The 20,644-nt window shown below is 39.3% G+C and overlaps 1 protein-coding gene across 5 annotated transcripts in view; it reads right to left on the reverse strand.

The window, feature by feature from the left end:
• Window positions 1-17,614, reverse strand: part of RNF145 (ring finger protein 145) — a 54,249-nt gene extending 36,635 nt beyond the window's left edge. Inside the window, exons 1-4 of one of the 5 annotated variants that reach the window (XM_045184991.3) lie at window positions 17,277-17,614; window positions 15,912-15,990; window positions 11,475-11,677; window positions 3,920-4,028 (exon numbers count right to left, since the gene is read on the reverse strand). In XM_045184991.3, coding sequence (XP_045040926.1) covers window positions 3,920-4,028; window positions 11,475-11,658 — 293 coding nt within the window. In that variant the 5' untranslated portion in view covers window positions 11,659-11,677; window positions 15,912-15,990; window positions 17,277-17,614. Of the gene's footprint in view, window positions 1-3,919; window positions 4,029-11,474; window positions 11,678-15,776; window positions 15,998-17,276 lie in introns of those variants that run through there. The other 4 variants (XM_045184989.3, XM_045184990.3, XM_024577064.4 and 1 more) reach the window with 4 other exon arrangements.
• Window positions 17,615-20,644: the final 3,030 nt, after the last annotated feature.

Raw genomic sequence — 20,644 nt, forward strand, 5'->3', positions numbered from 1 at the left:
CAGATGTCTTTTTCTATAGTCAGTTTCTGAAGTATGATGTATCAAATTAATTATTTAGAGTAGCCAAGTAGTGTGACTCTTCTTCTCAAGACTGCATGACACACTGTCTTGATATAACTAGACTAGCAGTGGAAAATGTTTGTAAATCATATAGCAAATAAGGGACTTGCTCTAAAATATGTAAAAAATTACTACAACTCAATTTTTAAAAAGACAACCCAGTTAAATATAGACAAAAGGATCTGAATAAATATTTCTCCAAAGAAGATTCACACAAAAAGATGCTCAACCTCATTAGCCATCAAGAAAATGCAAATCAAAACCACAATGAAATACTACTTTCTACTTGCTACGATGGCTACCCTAAAAAAGACAGATATCAACAAGTGTTAGCAAGGGTATGGAAAAGCTGGAAGCCGCCTACGCTGCTGGTGGAAACATAAACTAGCACAGCCACTTTAGAAAGTCTGCAGCTCCTCAAAAGGTTAAATATAAATATTATATGATCTAGAAATTCCACTCCAAGATATATGCCAAAGAATAAACACAGTCCACACAAAAACCATGAATATTTACAGCACTGTTCATAATAGTCAAATATCCATCAATGAAAATTAGATAAACAAAATGTGGTATATACATGAAACAGAATGATTTGGACAGACAAATAAAATGATGCATGCTATACCACGGATGAACCTTGAAAACATTCTAAGTGAAAAAAGCCAGGCACAAAAAACCCACATACTGTACAATTCAATGTATAGGAAATGTCCAAAATGGGCCAATCCGTACAGACAGAAAACAGACCTCACAGTTGACTAGGGCTTGGGGTTAAGGGAAGTGACTATTGGGTGCAGGGTTTCTTTATGGAGTGATGAAAACTTTCTAAAATAACCCTGGCCAGATGGCTCAGTTAGTTAGTGGGAGCAATATCCTGTACACCAGAAGGCTGCAGGTTTGATCCCTGGTCAGGGCACATACCTAGGTTGCAGGTTTGATCCCTGGTCAGGGCATATATGGGAGGCAACTGATCAATGTTTCTCCCTGAGATTAATGTTTCTCTTCTCTCTCTCTCCTCCCCTCCCTCCCCCTTCCTCTCGCCCTAAAATCAATGAACATATCCTCAGGTGAGGATTTAAAAAAAGTTCTAAAATCAACTGTGGTGATGGTTTGCAATTCTGTGAATGTACTAAAACCCATGGAACTGTATACTTTAAATAGGTATGTGAATTATATCTCAATAAAGCTGTTATTTTTAAAAAAGATACTTAGTTATAAAACTGCCACATTAAATCTGAACCATTGTTTTAAAAACTAGAAACTGCAGCCTTAATGTTTTATATATGTGACACATTCAAGCCTTAGTATTTATTAAATGTGATATGCTATGAATAATTCAAAACACCATCTTTGCTAACCTTTTGTGAGACAGTACCATGTAGTGTAAATTATACTAAGAGGAAAAATACTAAAATATGCCATACCCTGAAATTTGTTAGTATCAAAATTAATTCCATTAAGATGGGCAGTATTAGTTCAGTATCAAAGAAGCAACTGTCAAGGTAACATTATTTATTAAGTAGGCAAACAATTTCACACACAGTCTGATTCTAAAACTAACTTCCTGTCCACTAATCATCCTGCCTCCCTAACAGAACAGAACTAAGAATCAGAAAAGCCAAGCTCAAGTTAGTCTGGGATTGTGCGCCTTCTAGCTGTTTGGCCAGCTAGAAGGGGCACAATCCCAGTTTTTTCATATGTGAACCTCATAAGATAATAAGGATCAAAATAAACTAAAGAACAGAAAATACTTTGCACACTGTAAAATTTTAGTAAAATCTTTATTGTTTAAAGTAAGTCTGAATTTTCTAATAATGACAACTTTAAACATCAGAAAAAGTATTTCTATATAAACCAAAACTAAAAAGTTGAAATTGCCACAAGAATGATCAGAATGAGGCTTTTTGTTACCGCTGACCCTTTATCGTTACATGATAGAATTTTGACCTCCCTAAAAAAAATGTGGATTGTAATACCGCAGATAAAAATAAAGCTACATGGTATCAGCCATCACGATACCACAAACCACACAGAAACTGAAAAACCACAAAGGAAAGGGCAGGTTCACTGTTTTTTCACCCGGAATTATAGTAACTAGCAAAGCAATAATATTTACCTATCTACCTTCAACTTTGAGATTTCTCTGACTGATCTTCAAATTCCTATTAACTTTAAAAAGCTATCATTATACAGCTATAGTGTGAAATATTCTGCTATTTAAAAAATCATTTTTAAAAGACTAATGACATAGGAAAATGGTCATAAAACATTACTGTGTAATAAAAAGCCATAAGAATGTCAGTTGAAATTTGCTGAGCACTTATTGTACGTCAGAAATTGGGCTAAGAGCTTTACATGCTTTATCTTATTAAAACTTTGTAATAGCCCTCAAGATATTATCACCATTTTACAACGGAAGAAAACTGAGAATTATCTCTCTGGCAAGTGACACTACAGTTATGGGTTAGTAAATAAGGACCATGAAATATGAACCTATCCTGTCACCCATCCATTCATCCAAAAAACGTGGCACCCTTAGGTCCCCAGGCACTCACTTACACCCTGGAGGATGACTTACTCCATTATACTCTACAGACACAATTTCTGTTTAAAAAAGAATAAAAAGACAGGGGGGTGTCTCTCCTTTGAGCTTGAGCTGAGATTCGGAGGTGCCTAGGTCAGGAGGGCCAGCACGCTGTCCGTTCGAGTCAGTGCCGGCCCTTGGAGCTACTGAGAACGCTGTGAGAGGAGGCCCAAGTTGTTCCCATGAAGGAGCCTAAGCACACAGGGACAGGCTTGTGTGACTCCAGATTAGAGAAGTCGTTGTCCCCACTGGAGAGTAAACCAGAGTGTGATCTGAAACACCGGGAGGATTACTAGAACTGCAGCACTACTTTGGCAGCTCCAGATTTTGCAACTCAACACGTGAGGACATACCCTGGGCCAGACAAGAGCAAGTCACCGCCCGCAGGCCCATTCTGAGCAGAGGAAATGAACAAGACGGGAGAGAGGAGAGGATGTAAGAAGACCGAGTTTCTGGGAAACACTCAGGGCCTTTGAGAAATAACTAGATGAAATATTACAGAAGATGAAGCAGGAACTTTCCTGCTTCAACAGGAAGGGCCCAGAGTCAGTGACTACTAATTATTTTTACTTTTTCGTATCCACTAAAGTGGTGAAAACTGAAAGGTATTAAAAAACTGGAAGGAAATACCAGAATTTTAACAGGTGGATCTCTGGGTGATATAATTTCAGGTGATTATTACTACCTTTAAATTTTCTGTATTTCCTAAAAATTGCCTACAGTGAACAGTATTATCTGTATTTTGTAATCAGGGGATAAAAGTGGCTTTAAAAAGTCAACCACTGAATTCTAGTCATATAAAAATGCTATTTCTAAGATTAGATTTCAAGCCTACACCAAAATCTGTGTTTCAGACCTACAGACATCTTGTTATATATCCAAAGTAACCAACTTGGGAGTGTATTTTACTACAATTATACACTTCAATCAAAACAGAAGAAATTATAGCACCAAAATTTATTCTACCTCATTATATTTACTGTGTGGATTTTGGTTCACATGTATTTTAACATTCTGGACCAAAGTAAGATGCTCATATTCACTGGCAGGCCATTCTTAAAATTTAGGACTACCGGACCTAAGCAAACAGACACTACTGCTAAAGAAGCAGAAGTTCTGAACTATACGATTAACTTCATCAAATAATTTGTATCAGTCATCAGCTATATATGTGGCTGAATTTTTTAACAAGTGTTCATGCAATGTCATTTATTGGTACAGATGAACTTGAAACTCAGTCATATCTTTTCAAAAATGGGGACACATTCTTACCTGGAGATCTGATGGCCAGCATAGAGGAGCAGGGCAGTCAAAAAATAAAGGTAAAGCTGAACCAGGTACTGCCTGGGCAAGGTTAGTAGCACAACACTTATAATATAACCTGCAGTAAAAATTAAGAGAGATATAAATAAAATATGGTTCTAATTCATTCTTTCAATTGATTACACCAATAAAAAGAGCTTGAAGTAAATTACTTTCCAATTAGGTTTCAACAACTTAAGGGATTTTTATACTTCACTACCAAATTAAGTTCAGCACAGTAAAATCACTTCAGATTTTTTCTGTTGAAGATTTAATGCATTTTCCACTTCTTCTGCGATGTTTCTGTTAATACTTTATAACCGAACACACATCACACCAAGGTAGAGCAGCCTCCTCTCCTCATCTACCCTTCCTGGTCTATAAAATGCTCTTATTCTCCAGTCCCAGGGAAGAAGCTTCTAAGGCTGCCCCTGCCATTCGATTCAACCTCTTATTTTTCCAAGTCCTAAAGGCCTCTATCTCCTACATCTTCAGCAATTCCCAATACCAGTCCTTACCTCTCTTTTCAAACAAAGTACAGGGCTCTCCCCCAAATCCTGAAGGAAACTTAACTTCTCACTGTTCGGTCAGAGTCGCTCAAGAAGCCAGATGGACATAGCGAGCTAAGGAGCAGGGTTTATTAGCAGGGAATAAGAGGGAAGGTGGAGCCAGTCAAGGGAGGTTAAGACTCATGGGGGAAAGTAGAGCCAACCTAGGGAGGTTGGGGAGCCAACCAAGGGAGGTTAGGACTCATTCAGTTGTTCTTAGGGCAGGGTTTTTAAAGCGCAAAAACCCTCGAAGGGTAACTGGTTGGGGTGTCAGAGTCTGACTGGCTAGAGCTGGCTGCTGGGTGCCATTTCTGCTGACCGCTGTTCTTGATACATCTTGTCAGGTTCAAGTTAAAGCTGCATCCTGTTATGCCGGATAGGCTGACCCCAGACCCCAATCTTAGCAGGGCATCTGTTTGTCCTAAGTAGGGTCGGCAGGCAGTTTCCCAGGCTAGTTTCCCATGGTACAGTTTTCCTGCCTGGTGATTTTCCGTTCCACCTAGGCCTGCTGAGGTCTGTCATCACTAACTTCTCCTTTTTCTACAGCCTACTTTTCTCATTCCACTGACAAATGATATAAACTGTCTATACCAGTGTCTCCATTTTCTAACCACCTATTATTCCCTCTTTTCATTCTACAATCTACAAATCCTCTACCTGATGCGGACTCCGACCAGTGGGGTCTGTGTGTAGGGGCTGCGACGAACAAATTTACACGACTGCAGAAGTCCTGTGGAGAAAAAGGGACGGCACAGCCGCTCTCTGAGCGAGAGCCCCAATCCTTGCCTGGACAGGCTTTTACTGCTTTTCTGGGAGCATTACCTCTAGGAAGGTCCTCATTCATCATTGTCAGGCAGTAAAGATCAAACAACAGATAACATTCAAAGAACTGTGAGGGCTTATTCTGAGTCAGAGTCAGTTAGCTAAAGGGCCATAAAACTTTGGGGAAACACTCATTCTATGCTTGGAGCCTTATCAGAAAACTGAGGACATTCTTAGCAAAGCAGGTTTCACAAGATTTTATGCATTCTTTCTTTGGCCTGATCGCCCCGGGGAACCTGCCCTTTCCAGCCAGGGCCGCACCCACCTCCGGCATTGTTTCAGGCTTAAGTCAGGCAGGGGAAGTAAGGCAGCCAAGAGATTAGGAGACTTCTTGTAGACAGAATGAGGACTCAGGCTACGTCAAAGCCGAGGGGTGAGGGTCTATCACCCCCTTTTTCTAAAGCTCCCCAAGTCCTTCCCTGAGGGTCCCTTCGTGACTGTGCCTGTCTTAGGTTGTCCCTCCGGAATCTTACCTGTCATTGGCTAACCAGTCATCCACCTAGGGCCAAGCAGGGTGAAGTAAAGGGCGCAGAGGCGGCACCCTGCCAGGGAGATAAGCTTTGTCTCCTTAGTGGCTTATGGTCTCAAGGTCTTTTACTCAGTCTTAGCCACAAGGGGTTACAGTTTCTGAAACCAGGCAAGGCGGTTCCCAACACCTACCAACCCCTTTCTCCTCGAAAGAAGATAGCCCACCTATCTTCGTCCCAGCATCTAAGGTGACTACTCTCAAATTGTGATTCTTTGGCTCTGTGACAGAAATTTCCCTTTACCCTCTAAATTCTCCCCTCGACTTTCTTTTCACCTTCTCAAATGAACATGGAAAATTCAGTCTCTGCACGACTGCTTTTCTCTGTATAAAATATGTAGTTTCAAGAATCTATTTAGTTGCTTCAAATATACCATTCCAGATGCATGTTAACAAATATTGGGTTGGCCAAAAAGTTCGTTTTTTTCAGTAAGATGGTTCTAGTAGTGCTTAGTTGTCTTTAACCTCATTCGAAACAATTTTGTTAGGTTGTAACGTAACAGCTGTCACATCAGAGTATTTTTTTTTTTAACTTATCAAAATTGGTGAATTTTTGTGTAGCCATTTTAATATTGAAAATGGAAGAAAATACATAACATTTTTGGCATATTATGCTTTATTATTTCAAGGAAGGTAAAAATGCAACTGAAACACAAAAAAAGATTTGTGCAGTGTATGGAGAAGGTGTGTGACTCATCAAATGTGTGAAAAGTGGCTTGCAAAGTTTTGTGTTCGAGATTTCTAGGTGGATGACGCTCCATGGTTCGGTAGACCAAAGGGAGTTGATAGTTATCAAATAGAGACACTAAATGAGAACAATTAACATTCCACCACAGGGGAGATAGCCGGAATAAAATATCCAAATCAATAAAGTTATTGGTGAAAATGAAAAGTGTGTCTTTTGTTTTATGGATAAAACAATATGAACTTGGTTAACCCAACAGTTACTGAGAACCCACTACGTATCAAAACATCTTAATCATTTCTTATCTAACTAAAAAATCATTTCTTATTCTAAGTAGACATCTCGTGGCACATGATGCCTGAGTTATAGTCCAGTGAAATGTTCTCATATAGGACAAGTACAAACTGAGCTCCCTTCCTCCTCACTCAACGAGCTAGCTCATCCTCTCTCACTCTCCTAAATCCCATGCATGCTGACTCAAACCTGAGTCATCTTTTCCTTATTACAAGTCCTGCTGAATCTGCCTCAGTCTGTCACATGTTACCCTCCTTTCCAGTCCCTTTGCCACCCTAATCCATTCTGTGATAGAACAGTACACTAACTGCTATTCTTCTTTCAGTCTCCTTTCATCTTCATACATCCTATATTGCATCATCAGGGTAATATTCTCAAAACCATCACTTTCATGTAGACAACTCTTGTTCTAGAACTTTTAAAATTTCCAAACTTCTCAGTCTGACATTGCAGGTCTTGCAAAATCTGGTCTTAAGTCTACTACCTAACTGTTTTCCATGTATTCATGAGTCTTTATGAGGGCACAGATATCCCTTCTTAGCACCTAACACCCCCCTCAGGCTGACTCAACCATGTTTAAAAGTAAGGAAATAGTGCCATGTGCTAGCTAGGGACTACAGAGGTAGAATTCAGATTTCACATACATCATAACTTTAAGAACAATCCAGCAGAAGCCAGAGATAAGTTATTTCCTTTTCATTTCTTAAAATAATTTCCCAAACTTATTTTTTTAATCCCTATCTCAAAGGACTTTAGAGGTATTTAAAAGGATGTTTATTATTTTAGCAAGGCTTTTTAGTGTTTATGGCACAAGAATTTTTCTGATCAGTCTACTGCATGAAATTTCTCGTCTTTTAATGAACTATCAATTTCCTTTCCAGATATTATCTTTCTCTTCTCCTGCAATATCTCATAAAATCAGGTGCCAAATCCTCTAGATTGAACACATATTCATTTAATTCATTCTTTCAGTTATCCAGTCACTCAACCAACATTATTACATATAAAGTATGATTGACATGTATTCCTAGACTTGGAAGATCCAAAGAAGAATGAAGTAATCACAGTCTAGTGAAAACACGAACGTGGACAAAAGTATGAGACAGTACTGGTGCTGTAATGAGCAAACATTAGAAGGGCTATGATTGATTAAGCTGGATGTGGACCTCAAAGTGTAAACAGATCTTTACACCAGGCTAAGGAACGGAAAAACATTCTAGGAAAAGAAAATAGCTGGAATGAAAACCATAAAAACACAAAGGTATTTTCAGAAGATAGTAAATTCTGCAGTGAAGAATACTGCATTTTAAGCTAGAATTTGGTGTAAACCAAAGAATATTGGGAGGGTATTGGAAGATGGTGCTGCGCTGATACAATTGGTAGCTAAAGCCACAACATAAAGCCTTGTATAGGACGACAGCAATCTAGACTTAACTAATGGTTCTCAAATCCTTTAGAGATCCCTTTAGGTTAGGTAAGAAAACAAAAAACCCTATGGCTTACCTACACCCCCATTGTCACATTCCAGTGGAAAAACAACTCTGTGATAACAATAACATATATTGCCCAAGATTCTTGAGAGATTATGAATACTAACGCAAAAATGACAGTACTACAAACAAATCATTTAAACTACAAGGACTAGATAATTCTAAAGTTCATATAGAAAACTAACAATAGAAAAACTCAAGAGGGAGAAATAAAGAACAATGAAAGAACTAACTCTACTAAATAGACAGGAAAATATAATCTTAATCCTCAATGATAAGGTAGACAAACTAAAGAACAAGAAGTGCAACAAAATGTATGTGATAATAGAGTATGTTAGCATGTAGTATACAGTATGTTATATAATAGTATATAATAACCAGTTAAGAAAAGGTTAATTAAACTATTTAATAAATACATGAAGACTACCAGTTACCTAAAATATGTATATATCTCTAACAAACTATATATGCACATAAATTCCAAATGAGGTGAAAATTTCAACGTAAAATAATAAAACCATAAAAATTCCACTGTAAAAAATGACAAAATACTTTATAAAATCAAAAATAGGGAAGGCTTTTCTAACTGATTCAAAATCCTAAAGCTATGAAAGAAACACTAAATTCAACCACACTAAAAACAAATTCTGCATAGCAGAAAAAATCAAATATAATCAAGAGAACTGAAACTGGAAGAATAATCTCAAAGGGTAAATTCCCCTAATGTATACCAAAAACTCCCACAAACTGGTAAGAAAAGGCTAATAATTCAACAGAAAAGTGGGCAAAGGACATTAATGGCTCACTCAAGAGGAAATAATTTTTCTTAAATGTGAATAAATTAAATTCCACTCATAATAGGAGACATACAAATTAAAACTACATTTTTAAAAAATCCACTTTTCACCTACTGAAGTAGCTAAATATAGCACTGTTTTGAAAAGAAGGTAGGACTGCAAGCACTCTCAACCACTGTTTTTTGGAAATACACAATAGTCAAACCCTACGGAGTGTGGTGTCACTCAATGTTACAACGTATACACTCGTTCATCTGGCAATTTCACTTTTAGAAATTTATCCCAAGGCTCTATTTGTACCTGATGAAATTATGGCTACAAATTATTTAGTGCAATACTTAATAAAATAGAAGACAGGTATGCCACTATATACAGGGTTAGGGAGAGTGAGGCCTCAACACTATCAGAATCTTACAATTTGGCAGAGTAGAATACGAAGCTTTATTTCATGATATATCATCGTTAAAATAAACAAAAGGTTCAAAGCAGTGTACATTATGTATGCTACCTGTACAAAAAAGGGGAAATACATACATTTAAACATATTTACACACCTATCAACATATCCTTATGTTTAATTACATATACATAACATCATCTCTAGAATTATTCACAAGGAAATAAAAATTGCTGCTCTTTGGGGCTCAGTATGAGAACTCAGTGCATGAGGAACAGATACAGAAGATATTTTTCACTGTATACTTTTTATTCTTGATTTCTGAACGTAAATACACTACCAATTTTAAAAATAAGAATTTTTAAAATGTGTTTAAGGATGAAATTCTGTAGTCAAGAACATTATATAAACACTACTTTTGACAGAGAAGTTTTTCCAACCAAAAAACTATTCAAGCTGAAATTATCTACTCAGATAATCACTAAGCTTACTCTACCATAGCATGTATTAATACTAAGTGTATTTTAGAAGGCTGAAATAAGCTCACAAAGTTATATTAGTAAGCATGAATGGCAACTGTATTAGAACACATTCAATTTCTAAATTAATGTTTCTGGTTATTAGGCAGCTGTCTTTATAATAGGTATTTCAATATACTCAGAAATCGTATATATGATAAGCACATTTTTTAAACCACAGTATAAATTACTTTGCTGATTTAATCTAAACTTCTAAGCCAAGTATTCAATTGTTCTTCTACAACAGACTGGAATTATTTTCCATAAATTGGCTAACATACAAAGCCTTTAATAAAGGGCTGAAAATTATAGTGTTTCACAGCATAAAAGAACCTTCTCATTTCACAGACTTTCCCAAGGTAGTGCCACCTAAGAGGGATGAGTTTACTGCACCCTGGAAGCAGAAGTTCTGCTTCCAGTATATACTGCCTTTTCTACTAGACCTTACCTCTTCCCTCAAGGACTTATGTGGTGATCTCTTAAGAGCTGTAAGGGCTTTTCAGGGCTAAACTTTGGAACCCAAGAAGTCCTTGTATAGATAAAAATAAATCTCAGAGAAAGGACAACCCTTCACGATTTTATAAAAGATACATTTCTTGATGGGCAATTCTAATAAAAATATTAATAAAACCACTGCAGTATAACATTCAAACTATATCTTACATTATATAGTAGCCAAGTTAAATAAAATATATTGTTGCTACCATTACATATGAACTAAAAATTCACCAAAAAATTAAGGATCATGACTTTTATTGTAGATTAATTTTATTTCTTTCCTTTTATTTTTTTTTAAATTTTATTTATTTTTAGACAGAGGAAGGGAGGGAGATAGGGAGTGAAACATCAATCAGTTGCCTCTCGCACACCCCCATCCAGAGATGTGGCATGTGCCCTGACTGGGAATCGAACCTGCAACTTCTTGGTTTGCAGGCCAGCGCTCAATCCACTAAGCCACACCAGTCAGGATTCCTGCCTGTATTTCTTGACTTCAATTTCTTTAACCTCTCCACACTAGTTTTACCACTAACTGCAAATCGTATCAATCACATTTCAAGGAGTAGTTTTAAAGAAAATATTGTAGTGTTATTTGCCCCATTTCATTTAACTGAAATTAATGCTTTATATTCAACTGATATTGTTTTGGAACAATGAAGAATATTGTATTTTAATAAGCTTACATTCTGAATTACTACCAAAACCCAAAATAATGACGTTTTAGAACATGCTAAATGTCTGGAAAGGTATTTCTCATTATTTACATTTTATCACATTGAAATCTAAAATGTTTCCTTCTGCCTTCTAGTTTCATCCAGTAAAATAAATGTAGCACTGTTTGTTTTCCTCTACCCCTAATAATCCATGTGCAATGGCAAGACTATAAACAAGATTTATAAACATTCGTCATGGCTCACTAAAAGATGAGAAAAGGTGATGTAAATACTTACCTACATAATGCATATTAAGAGCCAAATACTTGTATTGGAAAAGAGGGTTGTTGCTGAGGCTACTTCTTTGGATCTGCTGGAAGAAGGAGCTGACATCCCACCTGTACAGGACATCCAACAGCATGATGCTTGGCACTCTCAGGGCCACATTTAACACTGCCTCCAGTTTCTCCTTCGCAGCCATGTTTTCTCTTGGAACAGACCTAGAATTCAGGAGACACACAAGATATAAATGCAAGTCACCTCAAATAGTTTTTAGATACCTTAATATGAATCTAATGGATTTTCACATACTGTGTAACAACTACGTTACAATGTATAGAACTTCTTAGCCACATGTACTACTTCTGGATAATTGTAAAGTAAGGTTTGTATTGTGTTTTCACATGGACTCTTTCAGGCTTGCCTAATCTTAAAATTCTCATTAAATATTCAAGCCCCAAAAATTATTTTTCAAAAGCCCCTAACTCCAAATATAGGCACTTAGCAACCAAATGTCCTAAAATACTGAAGCTTTTACCCAATTAACTTGAAAAGAAAAATTCACTCCTATAAAATTATTTGAGATTTATGTAGCTCTTTAAAAACAGAGCAAACATTAAATATTATTATATAAAAAACCCTGCCCTGGCTAGTATGGCTCTATGGATTGAGTGCCGGCCTGTGAATCAAACGGTTGCCAGTTCGATTCCCAGTCAGGGCACATGCCTAGGTTGCGGGCCAGGTCCCCAGTGGAGGGTATGCAAAAGGCAAGCACACACTGATGTTCCTCTCCCTCGCCCTCTCTCTAAAAATAAATAAATAAAATCTTTAAAAAAACCCAAAAAACCTAAGCTAGTCAATAAAAATGTAAATGCATTTAGTGTCCAGCATCTCATTGTCTATCCTTTTCCTTATCACTTACAATCAAAATTGAAGAGCTGAATTTACAATATAGATAAAATCCAGAGAACTGGTGATATGTAAATGTAAAGAAACCATTATCTGCAATATTGTTTCTCTGAATCATTGAAGTTAAACTCTTAGCCTGAAATTCCCGTAATTTGCTTTCAAGGTAGGAAAATAATTTAAATTCTTCCCATGATATACAGACATGCCAGCACACAAACGAAGTCAAGCACTGTGAGTCTGCAGCACCGTCTTTACTGAGCTATTGATGAGTAGTAAAATAAAGAAAAGTTAGAAAAAAAAAAAAGGAAATAAGAATTCCTTGGACAAATCTATTTAAAAGAACAAGCCAGCGGAATACTGCTTTATATGACTGAGCTGCAAATTAAGCCAGGAAACTACAAGAAAGAGAATAGGGCAAACAAAAGTGGGTAAAGAACAATTTTAAGAGTAAAGATAATTCTGGATTGTTGGCTCTGACAATATCCTTTTAAGAATTTTGCTGAGAAAGCTAACCACATTTCTAGCTTTGGCAGTAATTTCAGGCATTAAAGGACAGATGAAAACATTTATTTCTAAAGAAAATTATAGTGACAGATTTCTATGCTATGGTTAAATATTTGTCAGTATTCCCATTTTACCCTCTAATTTTCATCGCTTCCTAGCTCAGTTTTTTTAAAAAGGGGGCAGCTCAACTTGGCACATCATTATTGTAAGTTTTTAACACACTGAAAAACAGATTAATTTCACTGACTGTTGACTAATCATATTATCATTCCTATTGCCTACCATGTTATATACATCCTTTTAGTAATGTAAATTACATTTTTATAAATACAATACTTCTAATTTAAATGAATAAGACTGCTTTAGTAATTTTCCTATGTAAGAAAAAAAATATTGTGAGAATCAAAATCAAATAGCTGTATTGTAAGGGGGGGGAAGCAATGAAAAATAAAATCTCTAATCAACATTTATGGCAAATTACATCATTCAGGAACCTAAATTTCTCAAAGCTCATATTTTAAGAGGGGGTAAAAAAAAGCCTGGAAAGAAATACACCAAAATATTCACATTAACAGCCTTTCAACAGTGAGGCTGGGGCAATTTTTATTCCCTCCTTTCTACCTTTTCCTGTTTGCCAAATGTTTTTGAATACCCACGTGTTATTTGGGGAGATGGAGAGACTCACTTACGTGCTTGCACCATCTAAATGACCTAAGGAAATAAAAGCTTATTCTGGTGGTTACACTGATAACTCAATGTACTCTTGGGAGTTTATTTTTTTGTATTGTAACATCCAATATAAATTACTAATCCATTTATAAGCAACAACAAAAAACAGGGAACATTACTGGGTTAATAGTTGTGGTCTATTTTACTTCATCTGATTTGCAGCCTTCTAGTTTTTAATGTTTTGTTATTTTTAAATGTACCTATTTTCATCATTCACTGTACCTCTTAAAGGGGTAAAGAAAAAGACTGTAAACAACCAATCCTGCATTAGAAATCAAGATCTAAACAACTGGGGGGAAAATCTCCCTAATTCTTACAGAGAATTATCTCTATTACAAAAGAATGCCACTAGGACAACAGTACATTTCCCTCTTAACTACCTCTACTCTGTCTCACAAATAGAACAAGAAAAGAAAATCTTGGATCCCTAAAGCTGTCAATACAGAAGAATACCCAAGAAAGCAGATACCTAACTCTACATAGTAAACTCAAGACTCTAGCGCCTAAATTAAGAAGAACCTTGGATAAAATGATATGTATCCATGTGATAACAAATCTATTGCTTACTAAATGTTTATTTTTGTAGGTGAATATTTTAGCAAGTAACTGGCAAACGCACCATGTATAGGGATGTGGAGGAAACAAAGTTAAGCCGTGAAAAACCAAATCAATGTTACCCACAAAAGATGTAGAAAAAAAAAAGAAAAAAAAAATTTCCCCTAAAACTTGCCAATGTCGAATCTTTATAAAGCAGAAATGCCACATGACAGGGTGGTGACTGGCACAAAAAAATACCATACACTACACTCTAGCACCAAACCAACACTGAAGCAAAATGTTGAAATATTTATCTTGCTTGCAGATACCTGAAATGACTCACACCTGCCAAATCACTGTATTACAAGCATGCAGTAAAAATGGAGCCTTCTCTCCTGGAGTAAAGAGATTATTATACCTCTATGATGTCTGGTTTAAGCCTAATTTATCTTTTTCCCTATATTTGTCACATAGCTCTAATGAACACATCCTAGGTCAGAGTGAGCTCAAAATTCTCTTAAAACAAAAACAATACCAAATAATCCTCAAAAGTGAGACGAGTTAAAAGCAAAGAAAATTTAAAGCCTTGACACTCCTAAGGCCAAATATATAAGCTACCTCCTGCCCAGTTCAGTAACACATATTTAATTTGCAACGCAAGATTTTAAAATTTCCTCCTTGAACTATGAAAAGTGCTGGAAAAATAATATTCCGACATAATGTCTCAGCAAGTAACATAAGCTACATGTGGCTCAAACTTAAACACACTTTAGGCAGTAAAATGGATCTTAAACAAACAAACCAAAAAAAGACTCCCTGTCCAACAATGGCAAAGAAGGTTCAACAAATATTTCATTATTTCAAAAAACCAGGGCCACAATATTTCATTAAACGACTTTCTCAGGCTTGGAAGCAGTAGTCGCCGCTTTACAAACACAGTGATGTCTGCACAAGCATCATGTTGCATGGTTCGCCATTCATATTTGTGGCTTAACACAGGAAGCCTCATTCTACACTTGCCTGAAAACACTGCTTTGGTTTTGAATATGAAGAAAGCAAACAAATTATCATGAACAGTACAAAAACCATAAAATTTTAAAGTCATGGCTCATCACAGTTGAAGACTTACGGTAAAGAAATAAAATTGGAAAATGTGATCTTTATTTGGATCTGTAATGGATCTATAATGTGATTTAAAAAAATGAAGAGTATTCACGCCTCCTAGATAAACTCCCTTTTAAAAGGACAAGGCAAAAATAAGAATGTTGTATGACCAACTTAAAGTTATTCAGTAAAATAGGTAATTTAAGGCTAAACTTTCTACATCTTTTTCCATCAAAAGAAGAAAAACAAAAACTACCATTCACCATTAATCTCCTTTCTTTGTCCCATCTAATTAAAAAAAATATTCTACCATCAGCTAACACCAATCTTAATACTGACAGATTTTCTGGATGTTTATATTTTAGGATGATAAGCTCTAAAAAATGTAAAAGGATAAAGCTGGAGCCTAATATCGTAACTAAACTCAGCGAAAAACTGATACCCAGGAGGAGAACGCACTTCTTACATAAGCATTGGCACATGTTTTAAATATAGCTGGTCTTCCCCACTCCCACTCACTGCTAACTTTTCGTGTACCTGGTTTCCAAATAAATTACTAGCAGTCCTGTAGTTCTTCGTCATCTCCAAACCAGCAAAGATATGGAGTCCACTTTGAATAGAAGGTACATCTTTCAACTTAAGAAGCCAGACAGTAGAAATAAAGACTGCTACCTCTGCCGTTCAGCGCTCAGCTTGGGTCACGACTGCAGCGCCGACAGCTCATCCTCTGGGCATGATTCAAGATTCAGAACTGCACACTCCGTATTTTAAAAAATAAAAAGACACAGTTCTCTCCTTTTCTTTCACACTAGTTTCCTGTTTACTGTAGATCGCGACGCAAAGCCATCCATTAATCTTTGATGCCTCTGCACTGCGAAGCCCCCTTCCTCTGTCCCCGCACCTCCTCCCCCGCCCCCACGCCTGCGGCTCTCTAGCGCGTTTGAACTATAGTAACCCCAACTCAGCTAGCTGCAAAGCAGGCAGCAGCGCGGCAGCAGAGGCCGCCGCTGCCGCCGCGGGGTAGGGGATTACGTTCACAAAAACTCTGCCAGGAGAGGCCCGTGCCAGGGAGCTCTCCTGTCTGGCCAAGGGTGCCAGCTCTGCCGCGCCCCACACCTGAACGCTTCCAAAGAAAGACGCGGGCGAGGTTCTTCATCCCCGAACAGAAAAGGGTCTCATTCCTTAAGGGAGCGCACGGGTCTCGATGTTCGTGGGTGGAGAAAACAGAACTGCAGGGGGATGCAAAAGGAATGGCAGGCGAGAGAGGAAAGGACAGGAACAAAAAGGAAGGGCTGAGGAGAGCTCTTACTGCAAAAAGGACAAACGGGATGCAGAGCAAATGGGTCCCCATTCGAAGATGGCTTGGCAGGGCCTTTCCGCAAGCCCCAAACAAACTCAAGCCACTAGAAAGAAGACTGAGTTTGGAGGTAGACCAAAGAAGGGTAGGACGACAGGAAAGAGGGAGGTAAGCTGGGGAACAAGATGGACAAAGACAGTGGACAAAGACGCAAAAGAGGGAAAGTTGGAAGCAGGAACAAGAGCAAAGAAGCTGGAAAGGAGCACCTAGGAAAAGGGGCAGCTCAGGAAGGGGCGTACAAAAGGGCTCGAAATGCGATGCTAGGGAGGCGATGGGGAAAACTACACAGTTAGGGCATCTCAGGAATGCCGGGGGAGGTTAGGGATAGCTCCAGGAGGGTGGGGAGGTGGGGGGCGGCCACCCGGACTAGGGAGCTGGAAGAGCGCGCTCCGCCTCGGGCTGCGGGAGGGGCGACAGAGTCTGAGAGCACCCATAAGGGCTCGGAAGACCGCGGGAGGGGCTGGCGGTTGGGAGGAAGGGGACCCTACCGGTGAAGAGGGGATGTGAAGACGCTGAAGCTGGAAGGAGGAGGGAGGTGAATGGGGGAAGGGGCACGGGGAGAGAAGAGGAAGGAGCGGGCAACGAGATGGGGGAAGGGAAGATAGGGGAGGGCGGATGCGGGCAGCGGATGGAGGGCTCCGGGATGGGAAGGGGCCAGCCGGGGCGTAAGGTTCGGTCACCTCGGGCCACGGCCTCCCTGCCCGCGAGGCAGCACCGCCGGCAAGCTGGCGGGCTCCGCAACTCCCCGGCTTTCTCGCCCGCCCTCCCGTTCTTCTCGGGCTGCGGCTGCGGCGACCGGCCGGGACAGCGAGGCTCAGAGTGGCGGCTCCTCGGCGCCGGGCCTTGGTTGCTGAGTTTTGGGAGGCGGCGGCAGCGGCGGCGGCAACGGTCCGACCCGTGCGGTCACCATCGTCCGAGGCAGCATGCGCTCGCGGGCCCGAGCCCCTCAGCAACCGGCGGCGGCGGCCATGGCTCCAGTGTTCGCTCCTCCCGCCCCCAGCACTCTGCAGCGGCCGCGGCCAGGCTCCTGTGCTCTGCGCCTGCGCACGGCGCGGCCAACGCGGCGCGCCCCTCCCCCGCCTAACACCCGCGCTGGCGCGCGCGGGACCACTCACAATCGCGTGAGTCTGGTGGGAGATGGTCGCCCCCCGCCGCCCACACAGCTAGGCTCTGGGGGCTATGGAAGCCTGTACCACAATGACACCTGCCCGTGCGCTGTGACACGATCCATTCTGACACACGTGCGCCATCACACCGTCCAAACACCAGGAGCCTCGCGCACTCACACCCACACTCACCTGCCTGGACCACGTGGGAGAATTGGAGGGGCTGATCCTCACCCAGTGCAACTGCAGTAACAATGATGCTAGAATGTTTTTTTAACTCCCGGAATGATTGGACTAGACAGACTGTCAACCCCATGACTAGCGCAGAACAGGAGTTCAACAAACCTCTGTTTAATAAGTGAGTAGATGAATGAATAAATGAAAATTGGAACTGTTCATTGAGTATCCTTAATTGAAAAATTCCGACCCCTTAATTTTAAAAACTTGCTCAAAGGATGTTACTGTATGAAATTAAGTGGTATTTTGTTTGTCTTTTTTTTTGGTCTAAAGTTCAAAACAGATCAGAGCACACGTGCACACACACCCCCTTCCCAAGGTCGAAGTCACTAGCAATGACCCGTATCACTACCCTAGTTTAAATGTCAACACAGCTTTTAGAGCAGTATCCGTGCCCCACTTGCCCACAATACAAATCCTGAAGCATGTTGTGTGTGCACAAATGAATCATAGTCTTCCTGGCCTTGGCGTGACTGTTTTTCTACCGCATTGCCTTACCACGACCTTCCACAAATTCCCGCACCCCCGCCCACCACCCTCCCCCCAAAAAAGCCCCCCAAACGTAAAAACACACCCTACATTGTTTGCGTTTTCTTTGGTTAGTTCCTGGAGAGCCGGTTGCTACTAGAAACCAGTACAGCCTTTGATGTTGTCAGTGCCTTTCACACAGAAATACACACCCGGAGGTAAAATGTTGCAACTATACTGGATCATCCTGAAATTGGGAAACCTCAACTTCTGCATGTTACAAGAAGAATTAATGTATTTCAATCTAAATTCCTGTGTTGGGGGCCCTCCTTAGAATTTCAAGTCTCTGGCCTCTGCACTTTAAATGATAACTCCCCAATTGTGAGCAACCTTTGCATCTTGCTAAAATTGTAAAAGGAAGCTCTGCATTTAAATGTAATCACTGGAGGTATCAGCCAACCAAATTCTGCGTAACTTCCCTTCCACTAGTATGCTTTCTATAGAAATCAAGTTTTTTAAATTTCTGGGACTTGTATTCATAACTACAGCCACCTTTCATCCTGGTGCCTTAGAGTATTTTAGAATAATCATTAAGTCTGCTATATCCCAGGTGGGGCGGGAGGGGGGGGAATTTTATGAGTCTCTTAATATAGCCTGGTAAGTAAGAAATTACAGAGACCACATGACTAATGACTAGAATAGGAAACTGCCCAAGATAGCAAGGCCTCATCCTTGGTCTCCTCCCAGTTTTAACAACTTTATTACTGACTCAAGAAAACAAAAGTCCACAAATATTACAAATAAGTCAAAATCTATACAATGCTAAATTCTCATTGTTTTTATTTATACTTCTAGCATGAATTGCAGGATATTGAAAATATTACCTTAGTTTTATTACCAGGTTGGTGTGTTTTGTTTAAATGACGGAAAGGCCTACCTTGGCTCTCATCTTTTCTTTTCTTAAAGAGGAAAAAAAAAAGGCTTCAAAGCCCTATAACCCTCACTGTAAGTACCCTGGACTTCTAAAAGGAAAAAGCCACATGTCTTTTTTCACCTTTGAATTTTATAGCAGCTGCCTGTAAATGCTGAAGTTCAAAACAAGTAAAGAAAATTACTCTTGTAATAAAAGGGTTACTGCTATTACATGGCTGCAGATCCAGTTTTGGGAAAGCAACACATTGCCAGAAGCAGGTAACCAAATCAAATGAAAGAGAAAAGTATAGAAAAAACAGACAAGGGGTAGTAGAGAGCACTGCTCAAAAGAAAGAGAGCCAGCACAGATAAAGTACTTTCTAGAGGTACTCAAAACAGTAAAGGTCAAGGGCAAAATTCATGGTAAGTACCTAGAACCAAGCTTAAGGAAATACCCAAATGTCACAGCTTGGTCATAAAAGGAATTAGCTTTGGGTGCCAGAAAGGAGTGGAATGTTGATAACTATAAAATGGCAAATCATTTAGGATTCTAAAGGTCACCTTCCTGTTCACTAAAAAGTATTCAACATTGAGGAGGAAGTCAGCGCAAAGTTTGGAAGATGCATATTAGTTACAACTCTCAACATTCCAAAAAGCTAGTTTCTGAATTCTTTATAAAACTGACGATTGCTAATAATCACACAGAAATAGTCCTTTGCTGCAAATCTTCAGATAACTGAAGGACAGTTACTACCTTCTAGATCCAGAGATAAGATCTCATATGACAGACTTCACAAACTGGGGCCAAACCCCACATACCTTGGCTAGCCAACACTGGAAATATAGGGAAAGGAGAATGTGTCTTCCTTTATTCACTCATTTTATTAGTTCCTAATATTTTCTGGGCACTTTGAGGTTTTTTTCTATCCAACTCAAAAATAGTTAATTTTCTTGATTAGAAAAGTCTAAGTGATATATAAAACCTCATTTAATCTAGCTACCCCGAAGGTTCGATTTTGAAAGCCAATTCTAAGAGGAAAACTATACAGTCGTGAGTAGCTTAATGACCGGATACATTCTGAGAAATGCATTGTTAGGCACTTTTGTCATTTTGTGAACCTCAGGGAGGACATTCACACAGACGTAGGTGGTACAGCCTACTACACACCAAGCTACATGGCATACAGCCTGTTGCTCCTTGGTTACAAGCCTGTAGAGCATGTGATTGTACTGAATGCTGTAGGCACATGTAATGCATTTTGCTGTGACATTACAAGGGCTACAATGTCACTAGGTGACTTTTCAGCTCCATTATAATCCTGCGG

The sequence above is a fragment of the Desmodus rotundus genome, chromosome 6 (assembly GCF_022682495.2).
Source record: "Desmodus rotundus isolate HL8 chromosome 6, HLdesRot8A.1, whole genome shotgun sequence".
NCBI classification, from domain to species: domain Eukaryota; kingdom Metazoa; phylum Chordata; class Mammalia; order Chiroptera; family Phyllostomidae; genus Desmodus; species Desmodus rotundus.